This window comes from Rhinoraja longicauda, chromosome 43 (assembly GCF_053455715.1).
Source record: "Rhinoraja longicauda isolate Sanriku21f chromosome 43, sRhiLon1.1, whole genome shotgun sequence".
Classification (NCBI taxonomy): Eukaryota; Metazoa; Chordata; class Chondrichthyes; order Rajiformes; family Arhynchobatidae; genus Rhinoraja; species Rhinoraja longicauda.
Window position 1 is genome coordinate 8,688,384 of NC_135995.1, and position 20,965 is coordinate 8,709,348.

At 49.0% G+C, this 20,965-nt stretch overlaps 1 protein-coding gene across 1 annotated transcript in view; it reads left to right on the forward strand.

The window, feature by feature from the left end:
- LOC144612222 (zinc-binding protein A33-like) overlaps positions 1-11,731 on the forward strand; it is an 18,718-nt gene extending 6,987 nt beyond the window's left edge. The window contains exons 5-8 of the mRNA XM_078431781.1: positions 6,386-6,598; positions 7,792-7,814; positions 7,912-8,030; positions 10,889-11,731. Coding sequence (XP_078287907.1) covers positions 6,386-6,598; positions 7,792-7,814; positions 7,912-8,030; positions 10,889-11,421 — 888 coding nt within the window. The 3' untranslated portion in view covers positions 11,422-11,731. The remainder of the gene's footprint in view (positions 1-6,385; positions 6,599-7,791; positions 7,815-7,911; positions 8,031-10,888) is intronic.
- The last annotated feature ends 9,234 nt before the right edge of the window (positions 11,732-20,965 follow it).

Consider the following 20,965-nt stretch of genomic DNA (forward strand, 5'->3'; position numbering starts at 1 on the left):
CCCCCACCCCAATGAATACCTCTTCCCCATTCCCCCTTCCCTCCCCCTCAAACCCCTCTCCTCTCCTCCCCACCCCCTCAAAGAAGATCCCTTCCCCCTCTACCTCTTCCCCATTCCCCCCATCATCCCCCCTCTCCTCTCCCCCCTGAGATTCACAATATCTCCTCCCCACACTCCTCCCCCTCGAACCCCCCTCCCTCCCCCATCAAGTTCCCTCTCCCCCTCCTCCCACTACCTCTCTCTCACCCCCTCAAACCCCCATCTTCCCCCTCGAACCCTCCTCCCCTCCCCCTCACCCCCTTGAATCCCCCTCGCCACCCCCTCCTCCTCTCCTCCTTTCCCTCCCCCCTCAAGATCCCTCTCCCCTTCCCCCCTCTACCTCTCCCTCCCCCCTCATTCCCCCCTCTCCTCTCCCCCCACCCTGAGATTCACAATAAACCTCTCCCCACCCCACAACTCACCTCTCCTCTCCCCCTTCCACCCTCTACCTCCACCCATCCTCTCCTCCCCACCCCCTCAAACCCCTCTCTTCTCCTCCCCACCCCCACAAAGAAGATCCCTCTCCCCCTCATCCTCACTCCCTTCTCCCCCCACCCTGAGATTCACAATAAACCTCCACCCCCCCCCCCCACATTCTCCGCCCTGAGTTATTTCCGTGCGAGTTACACGCATGTCGAGGGGTGACGGGGGGTGGGGCACACGGACACGCACACACGACACGGACACGGGCTGCCGTCAATCGTTTAATGAAGCTGTGGGTCACGGGTCAAATCTCCCCCCCCACCAGGGGGGGGCAGGAAGGGGGGGGAACCCCCCACCTCTGTTACCCCCCCTTCATACCCGCCCTAACTCTCCCCTCCATCTTCCCCCTCCTCTCCATGGCAGATGCAGTTTAATGTAGATAAGTGTGAGGTTATTCACTTTGGAAGTAAGAATAGAAAGGCAGATTATTATCTGAATGGTGTCAAGTTAGGAAGAGGGGATGTTCAACGTGATCTGGGTGTCCTAGTGCATCAGTCCACTGAAAGGAAGCATGCAGGTACAGCAGGCAGTGAAGAAAGCCAATGGCATGTTGGCCTTCATAACAAGAGGAGTTGAGTATAGGAGCAAAGAGGTCCTTCTACAGTTGTACCGGGCCCTGGTGAGACCGCACCTGGAGTACTGTGTGCAGTTTTTGGTCTCCAAATTTGAGGAAGGATATTCTTGCTATGGAGGGCGTGCAGCGTAAGTTCACTAGGTTAATTCCCGGAATGGCGGGGACTGTCGTATGTTGAAAGGCTGGAGCGATTGGGCCTTGTATACACTGGAATTTAGAAGGATGAGGGGGGGATCTTATTGAAACATATAAGATAATTAGGGGATTGGACACATTAGAGGCAGGAAAACATGTTCCCAATGTTGGGGGAGTCCAGAACAAGGGGCCCACAGTTTAAGAATAAGGGGTAGGCCATTTAGAACGGAGATGAGGAAGAACCTTTTCAGTCAGAGAGTGGTGAAGGTGTGGAATTTCTATGCCTCAGAAGGCAGTGGAGGCCAGTTCGTTGGATGCTTTCAAGAGAGAGCTGGATAGAGCTCTTAAGGATAGCGGAGTGAGGGGGTATGGGGAGAAGGCAGGAACGGGGTACTGATTGAGAGTGATCAGCCATGATCGCATTGAATGGCGGTGCTGGCTCGAAGGGCTGAATGGCCTCCTCCTGCACCTATTGTCTATTGTCTATAATGTTTTGATCTGTTCTAATTGAATTTATTGTTCTTAATATTTGTTCTTCTTTCAGTTGCCATGCCAATACCTTGTGCGCTCTTTCTCCTAATTCATAATATCTTTGGTTAGTTCGTAATATTAGGTTTTCTGTTCTGTAAGTATGTAAAGTATTGTATTGAATTTTTTTATTTACAAGTTGTATTTTTTTTGTATCTGAAGAAGCTTTATGTTAGTCTTTTTCTGGTACGGTGATTTCTTTTTCTAATCTTTCAGATTCCTTCCTATAGTTTTTCTTTATCTTAGACGAGTAGCTTATAATTTGGCCTCTCAAATAAGCCTTCATTGCATCCCATACAATAAAGTTATCATTAACTGAATTTATATTTGTTTCCAAAAATAATCCAATTTGTCCTCGAATAAAATCACAAAAGTCTTGCCTTTTCAATAGTAAAGAGTTGAGTCTCCATTTATATACTGACTGTTCTTTATCTGGCATCGTAATTTTCATTAATAATGGTGAATGATCCGATAACAATCTAGCCTTATAATCTATTTGTATTATTCTACCCCTTAATTGAGCTGAAATCAAAAATAGATCTATTCTAGAATATGTATCATGTCTATTGGAATAAAAGGACGGTGGCGGTGACTGAAACACAATCCGGTATGACGAGAGAAATGAAAAGGAGAGTCCGCAAGATCTACCTTGTTGAATAACTTGAGTAATACATTGTGCTACTATTTGCATTGCTTTTCATCAGCTTCGTGAGTTAATACAAGGCTGTTCTTAATAAACAAAACTTAACCTTCTTATTAAGGAATTAATGTAAGTCGGTGATCAATTTCTCAGGACGTAGATGTCGCGGCACGAACAGCATTTATTGCACATCACTAATTGCCCTCTGAGTAGATCGCTCGGCCATTTCCAAGGACATTTGATCTTCAACCGAGTTGGATCTTTAACAAAATAAGAGTGTTGCGCTCATCGTTTTTCAGACAGTTTATTTTTTTCAAGTATTCGAGGCGATTAACTGTATTTAAGGTGCGGAAAAATAATTTACATTGTGTCCCTGGATTGTGCCACTGGATTCCTCGTTCGATAATTAAATCGGTGCCTCGCCACCGCACCCCAACCTCTAGTTGATGCCTCGAGTTCTTGTTTCTTGGTCCTCCAAAATATTCCAAATGGAATTTAAACTGGAGGAGGCGGAGTATGGACTTAAGCAAGAAGGGCTTCTTGGAGACGAAGAGCTGACATAAATTTAGTTGCCTAATATGTAATTTAGTAGCCTAATATGCAAACCGCCGGGAATTTAAAAAAATTACAACAATATAAGTCTCGGATACAATAATTACCGTGGCTCCGATCTGGTTGCCACATCGGCCGGCTTGTATGTGCACGATCTCCCGCATGGTAAATGTGTTAATTTGAGTTTAGGGAAGGAACGAAAGTAAGAAAGAGAGAAAGAAAGACGGAAGCCGGACTGTCCCGCTGGTTTGCAGAGTGACAGCGCCGCTCTCAGCAGTTCACCAGTTCCTGTGGGATTGCGGCCCTTCAGTTAATAACCATGTCCAAAACCGGGATTATTCCCGTCACGATCTCACACACCTTTATAAGATCACCCCTCATCCTCCTGCGCTCCAAGGAATAAGGTCCTAGTCTGCCCAATCTCTCCCTACAGTGAGGCCCTCAGACCCTGGCAACGTCCTCATAAGTATCTCTACACCCTTTCCAATGTATCCACATTCTTCAAACAGCAGAGTGAACAAAACTGAACACATTAGTCCACACTGGACATCCTTAATATGAAATGATGCACGGCTTACCCAAATATAGACGCACCTGAAGACTGGAGCGCGAGAGACGAGTGAACTGATGTGGATTAAAATATGTTTTAATAATATTACTTCCGGGCTGTGAACGGAGATGCGGGCGGCGGGTTCCACTGCCCAACAGGTGCAACGCCTCCTCAGTTACACCTCCTTAGCGCTGGTCCCTGTCCCTTTCTGTCCTGCCTTACACAATCCCAGGGCAATCTCTCCGCTTTCGTCTATATTCAGGCCGGTTTAATCTCTAACTGACCCCTCCCTCGAGTGATTAGTTGGAAGTGGCCAGGACACCTTCACACTGAACACTTGCAGCCAAATAAGGTCATTGCCGGAGACGGCAGCGCGCGCAGTGGGAAACACTGAACCAGGAAGTGGCGGAGTTACAATGGCTGCGAAAGACCCGGTCGAGAGTTTAACGGAGGAGGCAGTTTGTCCCATCTGCCTGGATTTCTTCACCGATCCGGTTATACTGGAGTGCGGGCACAACTTCTGCCGCTCCTGTATCACACAGAGTTGGGACAGGGAGGAGAGAAACTCCTGCCCGGAATGTAGAGAGGAGTTTACAGACCGCACCCTCAAAGTAAATTGGGTCTTAGTTAGACTGGCTGAGAAAGCTCGAACACTGAGCCTGAATCGGGAAATAATTCCAGAGAAGGAAAGTAAACCTCACTGCGAGGAACATCAGGAAGAACTGAAGCTGTTTTGTGAAACTGATAAGAAGCTGATCTGTGTGGTTTGTGCAGCTGGGCGGGAACACAAGTCTCACAGCTTCATGCCGGTTAAAGAAGCTGTTGAAAACCACAAGGTAAAAGCAAACCGATTTTAAACGCATCATTGTTTAATTCCATTTTTACTGTTCAACCATTTAATTTTCTGATTCCCAAACACAATTCCAGGATCAGGTGAAATCTTCCATCCAGTCTCTCACAAAAGATAAATCAGGGATCCAGCAAATGGAGCAGCAACAGAAAGAGAAGATTTCTGGAGTTCTGGTGAGGCTTTAAGTTTCGATTTCCTGATCTTGTGCAGGTTTGATCCCTGTGATGTGTGTAATAACAGGGCAGCGCAGTGACACAAGTAGTGCTGCTGTCTCCCAGTTCTGGGGACTGGGTTCGATCCTGGCCTCGGGCGGTGCAGAGACAATACGTGCAGGAGTAGGCCATTCGGCCCTTCAAGCCAGCACCGCCATTTAGTATGATCATGGCTGATCATCCAAATTCAGTACCCCGTTTCTGCTTTTTCCCCATATTCCTTGATTCCGTGAGCCCAAATAGCTACATCTAACGCTTGAAAACATCCAGGGTATTGGCCTCCACTGCTTTCCGAGGCAGAGAATTCCATAGATTCACAACTCTTTAGGTGAAAACATTTCCCTCATCTCATTGTAAATTTCACCCGTGTGGGACGAATAAAGGAATATATTATTATTATATCAGTCCTAAACAGAAAATAGAAAAATAGGTGAAGGAGTAGGCCATTTGGCCCTTTGAGCCAACACCACCATTCAATATGATCATGACCCACCCCTTATTCTTTAACTATAACCCCTGGTTCTGGACTCCCCCAACATCAGGAACATTTTTCCCACATCTAGCCTCTCCAATCCCTTAAGAATTTTACATGTTTCTATAAGATCCCCGCTCATCCTTCGAAATTCCAGTGACTACAAGCCCAGTCGACCAATTCTTTCATTATGTGTCAGTCCTGCCATCCCGGTAATTAACCTGATGAACCTACACTGCACTCCATCAATAGCAAGAATGTCCTTCCTTAATTTAGGAGACCAAAACTGCACACAATATTCCAGGTGTGGTCTCAACAGGACCTTGCACAACTGCAGTAGGACCTCCTTGCTCCAAAACCCAAATACTCTCACAATGAAGGCCAACATGCCATTAGGTTTCTTCACTGCCTGCTCTACCTGCATGCTTACTTTCACTGCCTGCTGTACCTGCATCCTAACTTTAAGTGACTGATGAACAAGGTAGAGGGCGGCACGGTAGCGCAGCGGTAGAGTTGCTGCTTTACAGCGAATGCAGCGCCGGAGACTCAGGTTCGATCCTGACTATGGGTGCTGCACTGTAAGGAGTTTGTACGTTCTCCCCGTGACCTGCGTGGGTTTTCTCCGAGATCTTCGGTTTCCTCCCACACTCCAAAGACGTACAGGTATGTAGGTTAATTGGCTGGGTAAATGTAAAAATTGTCCCTAGTGGGTGTAGGATAGTGTTAATGTGCGGGGATCACTGGGCGGCGCGGACTTGGAGGGCCGAAAAGGCCTGTTTCCGGCTGTATATATATGATATGATATGATGACACCCAATCTAATAATCTGCCTTCTTGTTCTTGCCACAAAAGTGCATAACGTCACATTTATCCATATTTTACTGCATCTGCCATGCATCTGCCCACTCACCCAACCTATCCAACTCACCCTGCAGCCTCACAACATCCTCCTTGCAGCTCACACTGCCGCCCAGCTTTGTGGCATCTGCAAACTTGGAGATATTACATTTAATTCCCTCGTCTAAATCGTTAATATATATTGTAAATAACTGCGGTCCCAGCAATGAGCCTTGCGGCACCCAACTAGGGGGTGGTGGATGGATAAATGGGAATTAATGGACACGTGAGAAGGAATAGGCAGCTGGGAATTGCATTAGGGGTAGAGGATTGATGGGTTGTAAGATTACCCTCACGATATTTTAGAAGCATTTAGAAAAACTATTGAATTGCCAAAGCAAATAAAAATGCACAGGCCAAATGTCACCAGTAAAGACGCGAGGAACCATAATCAGTGACATGAAATATTGATCTTCACCTTTCATTTCACAGGAACAGTCACACAACCTTCAGTCCAAGATCACATCCCAGTTTGCTGAACTGCACCAGATTCTAACTAAGAAAGAGCAGCGGGTACTGGCAGATATCCGGGACGAAGAGAAGAGGATTCTGAAAAGAATGAAGAAAAATCTTGGGGAGATCGAAGAGAATTTAAAATCTATTCAGGAGGAACTCTTTAAGTTCCAGCAACAGATGGATCAAAAGGACAATGTGGTGTTTCTGAAGGTGAGGGGTGACACTACAGTCTGACGAAGTGAAAGGGCACAGTCACAAAATGGTGGTGACATTGCAGAAATAAATGCTGCCTTTACCAGTAATTGAGAACTGGGTAAATGGTCTTTCTGTTCCAGCTGTTATTGTTCCCAAACTAAATTGTCTCCCGCATAATCTATGGGATCTCAGGACTGCCTGGCCGGAATGTAGAGAGGTGTTTGTGGAGTTTAGAACTACGACGGGTGATCCTATATCTGATCGCTGAATGGACAGAGGGCAGTAAATCTCTGGGACTCTCCAACCCAGAGACTCTGAGAGGTTTAACCTGTTAGAAGTATTTATACTAGAGGAAGATACATTTTTGAAAGTTCAGGGAACTGAAATCAAAGGGAATGGGACAAAGCGGAGGAGTCCAGTCCTGGGCTAAATCAGCCATGACCACAGTGTGGGGATTAACATTGAAATCTAGAACGTGGCGCACACAGCAGATTGATTATCTACATCCGGTTCCCATCAGCAGTGGGCGGTCACCTTGGGGGAATTTGCTCTGTTTGTTTTACCCACCTTTGTTCACCATAGAATGACTTCCCATTCTACATCATAGACAGGCCATTCGGCCCATCCTATCCAGTCAAGATTTCAGCTCCATTCAAAATCCCTCCCATCTACTCACCACACTCAGTAACAACACCCTGAATTCCAGGAGTGCTCTCGTGATTATCCCACTTGCCCTTAAATGATCTCTGCTGTTGGCTTGAGTCCCTCCAATGCAAGTGAAGTCCATGTTCTCATGACTACATTCCTTTTGGTATTTGTTAAAGACCGCGTTATATTTCAGGTTTGATTTTTGCTCTCCCATCGATTAGACATATTATTTCATCCTCACCCATTTAAATCCACCGATAAACTTAAATCTTATCTCATCATTCCTGACATCTTGCCCAGATAAACTCCCACAACCTGCCCAGTCTTTGCATTGAGTTCCATCCTCTCAGTAATGGCGTCATTCTCATGAACATTCCTTATGCTTTCCCCCTTCGTTCTACGTCTCGATGGTAATGTCCGCTTTCTATCTGCATGACAGCGGTGATAAGAGTTGGGGAATGGGAATTATCAGAGGGTTGTAGAAATGTGGAGAAATTCCCGCTGTCAGGATGACGACGGAACATCTCAGTCAATTGAGATTTGTGTTTTATTTCTTTCAGGAGGAAGCCGGTCGCAAGCGAAGGTAGGACATGCTCTTGATGGAAACATTATAAGTTTTTGTGGAACAACTCAAAACATTTCTGATGCTCAGTTGATAAACAGCTGTTAAATATCCGCAGGGTTCGTGATGAAGCCAAACCATTGTCGGTGGTAGACGTTGCCTTGCCAATTGAAAAGTTTCATTGCCCTGTTTCATTGAACACAGCATTTAAACAATCATCTGATGACTTCAAGCAAGGTAAAGCTTATACCTTTTCCATTGTTCTAGTTCCTGACACCTTTAAGTAATAGGTGTACGAAGGAACTGCAGACGCGTGTTTAAATCGAAGGAAGGCACAACATTCTGGAGTAACTCAGCGAGACAGGCAGCATCACTGTAGAGAAGGTATGGTTGACTTTTCGGGTCGAGACTCTTCTTCAGTCTGAAGAAGGGTCTCTAACTAAAACATCACACATTCCTTCTCTCCAGAGATGCTGCTTGTCCCTCTGAGTTACTCCAGCATTTTGTGTCTACCTTCAATTGTGTCTATCTTTAAGTAATACTTAGATGCAAAGATTAATGGTATTTTGGACTGAAGGGAAATTGAAGATTTGATCTCCCACCAAGCTCATCTGCTGGGAAGCATCACAGAGTCAGAGAGCTTTGTAGCACAGCAACAGGCCCTTTGACTCGACTCGACCATGCCAACCACGTTGCCCAACCAAGCTAGCCCCACTTGCCTGAGTCTGGCTCATATCCTTCCAAGTCTACCTTATCCACGTATCTACCCAATTCTCTGTGAACTGTTGTAATTGTACCTTCCTCGACCACTTCCTCTGTCAGATCATTCCACATCTACACTACCCACTGACTGAAAAACCTGCTCCTCAGGTCCTTTTTATTGTTTCCACTCTCATCTTAAACTGATGCGCTCGAGGTTTAGACTCTCCGACCTTGGGTAAAGTATTGTGGCTAATCACCTTGTTTGTGCATCTTATACACATCCATAATGTCACTCTGACAGGCTCCCAAGAAAAAATATCCCAGTCTGAATAGTCTGTTCCAGGAATGAGTAGATGAACCTATGATGAGCGTTTGTCGGCATTGGGCCTGTACTCGCTGGAGTTTAGAAGAATGAGGGGGGACCTCATTGAAAAATACAGAATAGAGAAAGGCTTGCATAGAATGGACGTGGAGAGGATGTTTCCATTAGTGAGAGAGTCTAGGACTGGAGGACATAGCCTCAGAATTAAAGGATGTTCTTATCGGAAGGAGATGAGGGGAAATGTTTTTAATCAGAGGGTGGTGAATTTGTGGAATTCATTGCCACAGGTTGCTGTGGAGGCCAAGTCGTGGATATTTTTAAGGCAGAGACAACTGGATTCTTGATTAGTACAGGTGTCAGAGGTTATGGGGAGAAAGCAGGAGAATGGGGTTAGGAGGGAGTGATAGATCAGCCATGATTGAATGGTGGAGTGGACTTGATGGGCAGAATGGCATAATTCTAATACTTTCAATTATGACATTATGACCTTATGACTGTCCAAATTCACCTGATAACACAGCCCTTCAGACCTGATGATGTAAATCCTTTTGCACCCACTCCAGTTGACTAACAACCCCACCCTTCCCTCTGTCACAAACAACAGAGGAGCAGGTAATCTGGCCCCTCGTGTCTCAACTTCCACTGCTTCGCCGATGATATCCAGCTCCTCATCTCCACCAAGTCAATCTCCACCCCACACACTCTACACTGACAAACTGCATCACTGAAATAAAATCTTGGCTTCAATCAAATTTCCTCAAACTCAACTGCAACAAATCTGAAATCATCAACATTGGTCCAGAAACGCTCACCAAATCCACCCAAAACTTCATCCTCAATATTGATGGTCTCCCAGTATCCACCTCCCCTCACATCCGGAATCTTGGAATCATCTTTGATCAAACCCTCTCCTTCGACAAACACATCAAACACATCACAAAGACAGCCTTCTTCCACCTCAAAAACATTGCCCGTCTCCGTCCATCCCTCTCCTCCACAGCTGCAGAAACCCTCATCCACGCCTTTATCACCTCCCGTCTGGACTACTGCAACAGCCTCCTCTATGGCGCACCTTCAAAAATCATCAATAAACTTCAATACATTCAAAACTCCGCTGCCCGTCTACTCACCCACACCCCGATCCGTGACCATATCACCCCCGTCCTTTACAAACTCCACTGGCTCACCATCCCGCAGAGAATCCAGTACAAAATCCTCCTCATGACCTACAAAGCCCTCCATAACCTGGCCCCATCCTACCTGACCGACCTCCTCCACAGGCACACTCCCACCTGCACCCTCCGCTCTGCTGCTGCCAATCTCCTATCCCCCCACATCCAGACCAAACTCAGATCCTGGGGGGACAGGGCTTTCTCCATCGCTGCTCCCACCCTATGGAACTCGCTACCCCAAACCGTCAGAGACTCCTCCACACTCACCACATTCAAAACATCACTGAAGTCTCACCTGTTCAGTACTGCCTTCAACCACTGAAGGTCACCTTACCTTCTGTCTCCTTTCTCTGTTCGTTTACTTATTTATCTATTTATTCACTTCCCTATGTTCTCTAAATCCCTGTAAAGAGTCTTTGAGTATATGAAAAACGCTATATAAATGTAATGCATTATTATTATTATTATTATTACCCCCTTTCACTGTGATCATGACGACCCCACCACACACCTCTACCTCCTCTTTAACAACCTCAAATTACCACTCACCTCTATATCCTCCAGCTCCGATCTGCCTCCATATCTGAATAGCCCGCTTCATTCCCCCATCCCCAATGCAATCTCGTAATCCTCCTCACTCTCCGCACCCGTCCTCCACGTCCACCCTCCCCCACCTCACGAAATTCCCTTCGCCATCCCCGGATTAAAAACTCAGGGGGAGATGTCAGTTGTCCCCCCGATGTGGTTGTGGGTGAAACCCCGGGCAGGGTTTCTGTTGTCCGCCCGCCTGTGCCTGAGGCCGAGCGGCCTCTCCCCCGGTCCCGGGTCCGCGCTGCCCGAGTCTCCCCCCGACCCCCCCCCCCCCCGGGGACTTTCTGATTCTCTGCTTCTCCCCCCAGTCTCCGTCACCCTGGACGTGGAAACAGCGCATGCGCAGCTCGAGGTCTCTGAGGATCGGAAGAGGGTGAGACGGACCGGGACCCGGAGGAGTCTCCCTGACACCGGGAAGCGGTTTACAGACTGGCCGTGTGTGCTGGGAACGGAGGGGTTCACATCGGGGAGACATTACTGGGAGGTGAAGGTGGCGGGGAATCGGGGCTGGAGTCTGGGAGTCGCCGCAGAGTCTGTGGAGAGGAAGGGAGAGGTCACACTGACCTCGGAGACTGGAGTCTGGATCATCTGGCGGCGGGGTGACCAGTTTGTTGCACTCACCTCCCGTCCATCCCGTCTCCCCGCCCGTCCCATCCCCGGGAGGGTGGGAGTTTATCTCAGTTACGAGTCCGGGACAGTTTCATTTTACGACGCGGCCACCAAGTCCCATCTCCACACCTTCACTGGGAATAAATTCACGGAGAAACTTTATCCTTTCTTCGGTCCTTGGGATGAAGACAAGTGGCTGAGAATCTGCTCCGGTTCCGCTCCGGGTGTGTAAAAGGGTCGGGTCCCGGGACCGGCGTCAGGAGCGGGGCTCAGGGGCTGTGGGGCAGAAACCCGGTGGACAACAGGTCGGCGCTGAACGGCTCCCATTTAATCCCCAAACTGCAACACGACCTCCCAACTTCCATCCTCAATACTCTGACTGATGAAGGCCAATGTGCCAAAAGCCTTTTTGACCGCCTTATCTACCTGCGACTCGACCTTCAAGGAACCATGCCCCTGAACTCCTAGATCCCTCTGCTCTACGACACTCCCCAGAGGACTACCGTTCACTGTGTGGGTCCTGCCCTTGTTCCACGGCACAAAATGCAACACCTCATTACAACATCGCGGGCTCCAGTCTGCGACCCGCCGGCGCGCACATCACCCGCTGTGGCTCCGCTCACGTTTGTAACTCTTCACCTTTAACTTGACGTTTAATAAAGTCTTTAAAAAAATAACCCGCGTTTGAGTTCTCTCCGCGTCCCCGCGTCACAGTACAGAGATCTCTTCAAACAGCAGACGCGAGGATCCGTGGATACTGGGTTTACAAAAGGAAAAAGACACACAGAGTGCTGGAGTAACTCAGCGGGTCGGGCAGCATCTGTGGAGAAGGCGGATAGGTGACGTTTCACTGAGTGTTGGAGTAACTCAGCGGGTCAGGCAGCATCTGTGGAGAACATGGATAGTTGACGTTTCACAGAGTGCTGGAGTAACTCAGCGGGTCAGGCAGCATCTGTGGAGACATGGATAGGTGACAGTTGTCATGGGAGATTTCAACATGCAGGTAGAATGGGAAAATCAGGTTGGTAATTGACCCCAGGAAAGAGAGTTTGTGGAGTGCCTCCGAGATGGATTCTTAGAACAGCTTGTACTGGAACCGACCAGGGAGAAGGCAATTCTGGATTTAGTGTTATGTAATGAACCTGTTCTGATAAGGGGACTTGACGTAAAAGAGCGATTAGGAGGCAGTGACCACATTATGAGAAGTTTTACTCTACAAATTGAGAAGGAGAAGGGAAAATCGGAGGTGTCAGTATTACTGTATAGCAAAGGGGATTACAGAGGCATGAGGCAGGAGCTGGCCAAAATTGACTGGAAGGAGGCCCTAGCAGGGAAGACTGCGGAACGGCAATGGCAGGTATATAAATAAAAGGGAAGAAGTATAACATAGCAAAGACGAGTGGGAAGCCAGAGGATTTGGGACTCTTTTAAAGAGCAACAGAAGATAACTAAAAAGGCAATACGAGGAGAAAAGATGAGGTACGAGGGTAAACTAGACAATAATATAAAGGAGGATAGTAAAAGCTTTTTTAGGTATGTGAAGAGGAAAAAAGTAGTCAAGGCAAATGTGGGTCCCTTGAAGACAGAAGCAGGCGAATTTATTATGTGGAACAAGGAAATGGCAGACGAGTTGAACCGGTACATTGGATCTGTCTTCACCAAGGAGGATACAAACAATCTCCCAGATGTTCTAGTGGCCAGAGATCCTAGGGTGACAGAGGAACTGGAGGAAATCCAGTGGGGTACCGCAAGGTTCGGTGCTGGGACCCCAGCTATTTACAATATACATTAATGACTTAGATGAAGGGATTAAAAGTACCATTAGCAAATTTGCAGATGATACTAAGCTGGGGGGTAGTGTGAATTGTGAGGAAGATGCAATAAGGCTGCAGGGTGATTTGGACAGGTTGTGTGTGTGGGCGGATACATGGCAGATGCAGTTTAATGTAGATAAGTGTGAGGTTATTCACTTTGGAAGTAAGAATAGAAAGGCAGATTATTATCTGAATGGTGTCAAGTTAGGAAGAGGGGATGTTCAACGAGATCTGGGTGTCCTAGTGCATCAGTCACTGAAAGGAAGCATGCAGGTACAGCAGGCAGTGAAGAAAGCCAATGGAATGTTGGCCTTCATAACAAGAGGAGTTGAGTATAGGAGCAAAGAGGTCCTTCCACAGTTGTACCGGGCCCTGGTGAGACCGCACCTGGAGTACTGTGTGCAGTTTTGGTCTCCAAATTTGAGGAAGGATATTCTTGCTATTGAGGGCGTGCAGCGTAGGTTCACTAGGTTAATTCCCGGAATGGCGGGACTGTCGTATGTTGAAAGGCTGGAGCAATTAGGCTTGTATACACTGGAATTTAGAAGGATAAGGGGGGATCTTATTGAAACATATAAGATAATTAGGGAATTGGACACATTAGAGGCAGGAAACATGTTCCCAATGTTGGGGGAGTCCAGAACAAGGGGCCACAGTTTAAGAATAAGGGGTAGGCCATTTAGAACGGAGATGAGGAAGAACTTTTTCAGTCAGAGAGTGGTGAAGGTGTGGAATTCTCTGCCTCAGAAGGCAGTGGAGGCCAGTTCGTTGGATGCTTTCAAGAGAGAGCTGGATAGAGCTCTTAAGAATAGCGGAGTGAGGGGTATGGGGAGAAGGCAGGAACGGGGTACTGATTGAGAGTGATCAGCCATGATCGCATTGAATGGCGGTGCTGGCTCGAAGGGCTGAATGGCCTACTCCTGCACCTATTGTCTATTGTCTATTGTCATCCACTTTGTGGTCAACACTCCCACCGTGTGGTGATCCGCTGCACTGCAGGCCCGTCCACTTTGTGGTCCACACTCCCACCGTGTGGTGATCCGCTGCACTGCAGGCCCGTCCACTTTGTGGTCCACACTCCCACCGTGTGGTGATCCGCTGCACTGCAGGCCCATCTAATAATTAATAATTAATTAATTAACATTCCTTGTGTAGGAAAATAACTGCAGATGCTGGTACAAATCGAAGGTATCACAGAGTGCCGGAGTAACTCAGCGGGTCGGGCAGCATCTGTGGAGAACATGGATAGGTGACTTTTCACAGAGTGCCGGAGTAACTCAGCGGGTCGGGCAGCATCTGTGGAGAACATGGATAGGTGACGTTTCACAGAGTGCTGGAGTAACTCAGCGGGTCGGGCAGCATCTGTGGAGAGAGGGAATGGGTGACGTTTCGGGTTGAGACCCTTCTGAAGAAGGGTCTGAAGGGTTCAGTCTGAAGGTCTCGACCCGAAACGTCACCCATTCTCTCTCCCCTAGATGCTGCCTGACCCGCTGAGTTACTCCAGCTTTTTGTGATACCTTCGATTTCTACCAGCATCTGCAGTTATTTTCCTACACTACGAATGTATTACACAGACAACAGGTGCAGGAGGAGGCCTTTCGGCCCTTCCAACCTGTACGCACCGCCATTCATTGTGATCACGGCTGATCGTCCACAATCAGTAACCTGTGCCTGCCTTCTCCCCATATCCCTTGATTCCACTAGCCCCTCGAGCTCTATCTAACTCTCTCTTAAACCCATCCGGCGAATCGGCCTCCACTGCCCTCTGTGGCAGAGAATCCCACACATTCACAACTGCAAATGTTCCTCCACACCTCAGTTTTAAACGCCCTCCCCTTTATTCTTAGACTGTGTGGCCCCTGGTTCTGGACTCGCCCAACATTGGGAACATGTTTCCTGCATTTAGCTTGTCCAGTCCTTTTATAATTTTACACGTCTCTATAAGATCCCCCTCTCGTCCTTCCAAACTCGAGTGAACACAAGCCCAGCCTTTCCAAGCTTTCCTCGTACGACAGTCCCGCCATCCCGGGGATTAAACTGGTGAACCTATTCTGCACTGCCTCAATAGCAAGGAGGTGTGAGAGGGGAATAGATCGGGTTGATTGGATGTTGCCAACATGCCCCATCTACACTAGTCCCACCTGCCCACACCGACCAACATGCCCCATCTACACTAGTCCCACCTGCCCACACCGACCAACATGCCCCATCTACACTAGTCCCACCTGCCCACACCGACCCACATGCCCCACCTACACTAGTCCCACCTGCCCACACCGACCAACATGCCCCATCTACACTAGTACCACCAGCACCGACCAACATGCCCCATCTACACTAGACCCACCTGCCCACATCGACCAACATGCCCCATCTACACTAGTCCCACCTTGCCCACACCGACCAAAATGCCCCATCTACACTAGTCCCACCTGCCCACACCGACCAACATGCCCCATCTACACTAGTCCCACCTGCCCACACCGACCAACATGCCCCATCTACACTAGTCCCACCTGCCCACACCGACCAACATGCCCCATCTACACTAGTCCCACCCGCACCGACCAACATGCCCCATCTACACTAGACCCACCTGCCCACACCGACCAACATGCCCCATCTACACTAGTCCCACCTTGCCCACACCGACCAACATGCGCCATCTACACTAGTCCCACCTGCCCACACCGACCAACATGCCCCATCTACACTAGTCCCACCTGCCCACACCGACCAACATGCCCCATCTACACTAGTCCTACCTGCCCACACCGACCAACATGCCCCATCTACACTAGTCCCACCTGCCGACACCGACCAACATGCCCCATCTACACTAGTCCCACCTGCCCACACCGACCAACATGCCCCATCTACACGAGTCCCACTTGCCCGCGTTTGGCCCATATCCCTCCAAACCCATCCTATCCATGTACCTGTCCAAGTGTTGTGATAGTCCTGCCTCAAATACCTCCTCCGGCAGCTCGTTCCATACACCCACCACCCTCTGTGTGGAAAGGTTGCCCCTGAGGTTCCTATTAAATCCTTTCCCTTTCACCATGAACCCATGTCCTCTGGTCCTCGATTTCCCTACTCTGGGCAAGAGACTGTGCGTCTACCCGATCTATTCCCCTCGCGATTTTGTACACCTCTGTAAGGCCCACCACCCTCTGTGTGGAAATAGTTAGAGAGTTTCAAGATTCAAGATATCTTTATTTGTCATCCAAAAAACAAGTTTTTTGGACGAAATTTCGTCATCCACAGTCCAACAATAAGAGCAATAAAATAAGCAAATTACACAACCCCAACCAACACAAAACCCCCCAAAAAGAAACATCCATCACAGTGAGTCTCCTCCAGTCCCATCCTCACTGTGATGGAAGGCCAGAATGTCTTTTTCTCTTCCCCTGCCGTCTTCTCCTGCGGTCAGGCTGTTGTCGTTGCCATGTTCCAGGCTGCGCCGGACGGTGAAATGTCCGCAACGGGCCGACCCAAGCCCCGCTGCAAGTCGGGGCGGTCGGGGCTCCCGACATTGAAGCCCCCGCCGAGCAGAGAAAATTCCGTGGCCTATTTCAGGCCGCGCCGGACGGTGAAATATCCGCGGCGGGCCGACCCAAGCCCCGCAATCCGGGGCGGGCGAACACGCTGCCGCTGCCGGAGCTCCCGATGTCGGCATCCACGCGGCCCGAGCCTAAGGCGAGTCGCAGCCGCTCCCGCAGCCTCCGAGAACGGCCGGCTCCGCTGATGGTGAGTCTGGTCCGCGGGCTCTGCGAACCAGAGCCCTGGAGGCCGCCAGCTCCAGGAGTTGGGCCGATGGTAGGCCGCAGCAGGAACGGAGACACGGCCCAGAAAACAAAGGTCGGGTCTCCGTTCGGAAGGGACACATATTTACAATGTTACAGTTACCCCCCTCCACCCCCACACTCACACATAGTACACAACACAAAAACACCACATCACAACTACAATTAAGACAACAAAAACAACAAAAACACAAAGACAAATGGACTGCAGGTAAGCCGCAGCTGCTAGGGCAGTGCCGCCATCTTGCAACGACTGGGAGAGGGTGCACTTCCCCTGAAAGTGGCGTCACAGGTAGACAGGGAGTGTTGTAGAGCAGAGAGGGATCTAGGAGCGCAGGTACACAGTTCCCAGGTAGACAGGGAGTGTTGTAGAGCAGAGAGGGATCTAGAAACGCAGGTACACAGTTCCCAGGTAGACAGGGAGTGTTGTACAGCAGAGAGGGATCTAGGAGTGCAGGTACACAGTTCCCAGGTAGACAGGGAGTGTTGTAGAGCAGAGAGGGATCTAGGAGCGCAGGTACACAGTTCCCAGGTAGACAGAGGGTGTCGTAGAGCAGAGAGGGATCTAAGAGCGCAGGTACACAGTTCCCAGGTAGACAGGGAGTGTTGTACAGCAGAGAGGGATCTAGGAGCGCAGGTACACAGTTCCCAGGTAGGCAGGGAGTGTTGTACAGCAGAGAGGGATCTAGGAACACAGGTACACAGTTCCCAGGAGTGTTGTGGAGCAGAGAGGGATCTAGGAGCGCAAGTACACAGTTCCCATGTAGACAGGGAGTGTCGTAGAGCAGAGAGGGATCTTACTCCAAGTGATTTGATCTCCCATTGAAGGAGAGACAGAGAGAGTGAGAGAGAGAGAAAGAGACAGAAAGAGAGACAGAAAGCGGGACGGAGTAAGAGAGGGACAGAGAGACAGAGACAGAGTGAGAGACAGAAAGAGACATAAAAGGGGGGGGGAGAGAGAGAGAGACAGGGAGACAGAGAATGACAGAGGGACAGAGAGAGAGACAGAAAGACAGACAGAGACAGAGAGAGAGACACAGAGAAAGAGAGAGACAGAGAGAGTGAGAGAGAGAGAAAGAGACAGAAAGAGAGACAGAAAGAGAGACAGAGAGTAAGAGAGGGACAGAGAGACAGAGACAGAGAGAGAGTGAGAGAGACAGAGAGACAGAGGGAGAGACAGAAAGAGACATAAAAAGAGGGCGGGAGGGAGAGAGAGAGACAGAGAATGACAGAGGGACAGGGAGAGAGACAAAGACAGAAAGACTAGACAGAGACAGAGAGACAGAGAATGACAGATCGACACAGAGAGAGAGGGAGAGAGAGAGAGAGAGAGAGAGAGAGAGAGAGAGAGAGAGAGAGAGAGAGAGAGAGAGGAGAGAGAGAGAGAGAGAGAGAGAGAGAGGGAGAGCGAGAGCGAGAGAGTGAGAGAGAGAGAGAGAGAGAGCGAGAGAGAGAGAGAGAATCGTTTAGTTTACAAATTCACAAGTTATTGGAGCAGAATGAGGCCACTCGGCCCATCGTGTGCACTCTGCCATTCACTGACGGCTGACCCATCTCTCCCTCCTAACCCCATTCTCCCTCCTTCTCCCGTAACCCCCGACACCTGCACTGATCAACAATCTATCCATCTCTGCCTGAAATATCTCCACTGACTTGTGGCCTCCACGGCCGTCAGTGGCAAAGAATCCACAGATTCACCACCCTCTGGCTAAAGAAATTCCCCCTCATCTCCTTCCCAAAGGAACGTCCTTTAATACTGAGGCCGTGCCCTCTGGTCCGAGACTCTCCCACTAGTGGAAACATCCTCTCCACGTCCACTCTATCCAGGCCGCTCACTATTCTGTACGTTTCAATGAGGGCCCCCTCTCTCATTCTTCTAAACTCCAGCGAGTTCAGGCCCAGTGCCGACAAACACTTGTCGTAGAAGGTTAACCCACTCGTTCCTGGGATAGTTCTTGTAAACCTCCTCTGGACCCTCTCCAGAGCCAGCACATCCTTCCTCAGATACGGGGCCCAGAACTGCCCACAATACTCCAAATGTGGCCTGACCAGCGCCTTGTAGAGCACCAGCATCACATCCCTGTGGTTTGTACGCAAGCCCTCTTGAAATAAATGCTAGCATTGAGTTTGCTTTGAGACAGAGGGGGGTGGGAGAGTTGAGTTTATGGTCCCATGTACCGAGGTACAGTGAAAAGCTTTGATGCTGCGTGCTATCCAGTCAGCGGAAAGACTGCACACGATTACAATCGAGCTGTCCACAGAATACAGATACAGGATAAAGGGGAATAACATTTAGTGCAAGGTAAAGACCGATTAAAGATAGTGCGAGGGTCTCCAATGAGGTAGACGGGAGGTCAGGACCGCTCTCTAGTTGGTGAGAGGACGATTCAGTTGCCTGATAACAGCCGGGAAGAAACTCCCCCTGAATCTGGAGGTGTGCGTCTCCACACTTCTAGTTTAGTTGTGTTGGGGTGGGTTGAGTTGGGTTGGGTGGGGTTGGGTTAGGTTGGGTTTGGTTGGGTGGGATTTGGTTGGGTGGGGTTGGGTTGGGTTGAGTGGGGTTGGGGTTGAGGTGGGGTTGGGTTGAGTTGGGTTGGGTGGGGTTGGGTTGGTTTGGGTCGGGTGGGGTTGGGTTGGGTGGGGTGGGGTTGGGTGGGGTGGGGTTGGGTTGGATTGGGTTGGATGGGGTTGAGTTGAGTTAGATTGAGGTGTGCGTCTCCACACTTCTGTACCTCTTGCCCCGATGGGAGAGGGGAGGGGAGGGGGTGACCGGGGTGAGACTGGTCCATGATTATGGTGCTGGCCTTGCCGAGGCAGCGTGAGGTGTAGACAGGGGCGATGGAAGGGAGGTTGGTTTGTTTGTTTGTGCGTGACGGTCTGGGCTGCTGGCCTTGCCGAGGCAGCGTGAGGGGGCGATGGAAGGGAGGTGCATGAGGTGCAATAGTAATTTTACAAAGAAATAAATAAATAAATGGTGTCAGGACCTGGTAACGGGAGGTAAAACAACAAAACAGACTTGGTTGGTAGTCCCCTTCCTGCGGAGTTTAATGTTATAATAGAGCGATTGTTTCTACCCCTTTTTTTTTTTTTTTTTTTTTTTTTTTTTTTTTTCTTTCTTTTCAAGGGTCTACTTTCTTACTTTACTTCCTTCTCTAACTTCTTTTCCAAGGGGCTTTCTTTTCCCAACACTCTCTTGCACTTCACGACTCTTGCGCACTTTCTTTCTTTACTTCTTTACTTCTATCTTTTTCTTAAAGCTCAAAAAAATGAAGCGGTATAAAAAATGTATTAAGATATATCTGTTGTATTATTGTAATTTACCGTACTTTTAATAAAAATATTAAAAAAAAAAAAAAAAAAAAGGAAGGGAGGTTGGTTTGTTTGTTTGTTTGTGCGTGCGTGATGGTCTGGGCTTCTGGGTACAATGGGGCGTTGAACGCTGGATTGCCATCACGTACGGTCTTTCCGCTGCTGCCCAGCACGCAACAACAAAGCTTTTGACTGTGCCTCAGTTACACGGGACATTAAACTCAACGATGGGGGCAGTGGGGGGGGGGGGGGAGGGGTGAGGGAGGGGTGAGGTAGCCTCCCTCCCCCCCACCTCCTGTTCCCCCTCCCCAACTGCGCAGGCGCGGCCTCCTCCTCCCCCTCCCCTCCCACGTGACCCGATTTTTAATCCAACCGTCGCACGGCGGCTCCGCGCATGCGCGAGTTGCCGGCTCTGGACCGCCGGCAGCCGGAGCACTGCGCGGGCGCGGCGCCCACTTAAAGGGACCGCGTCCCAACTCAAGCAAATAAAAAGTTTTCCAAACAAACTTTTACAAAGTTTCCCCAAGTTACCTGTGGGATGTTTTACAGCCACCTGCTGACCCAGGTACATCAGTGAGACCCTTACCTGCAGCAGCTCAACACAATGTGCACACTGTCAATGACAATGTTCATATACAACATATTAATATAATATATGATATAATACAAAACAAGACATTATAATATAATATAACACCATCTAATATAATATAATAAGATTGATTAGTAGGACTAGATGTTACAATCCCTAAGGTTTGCACTACAATTGACTGGTGTTGTTCTTGGGGGTGACCACTAGGTGATGTTGCTACCATTCAGACACATCTTCAGTTGTGTACCTCAACGT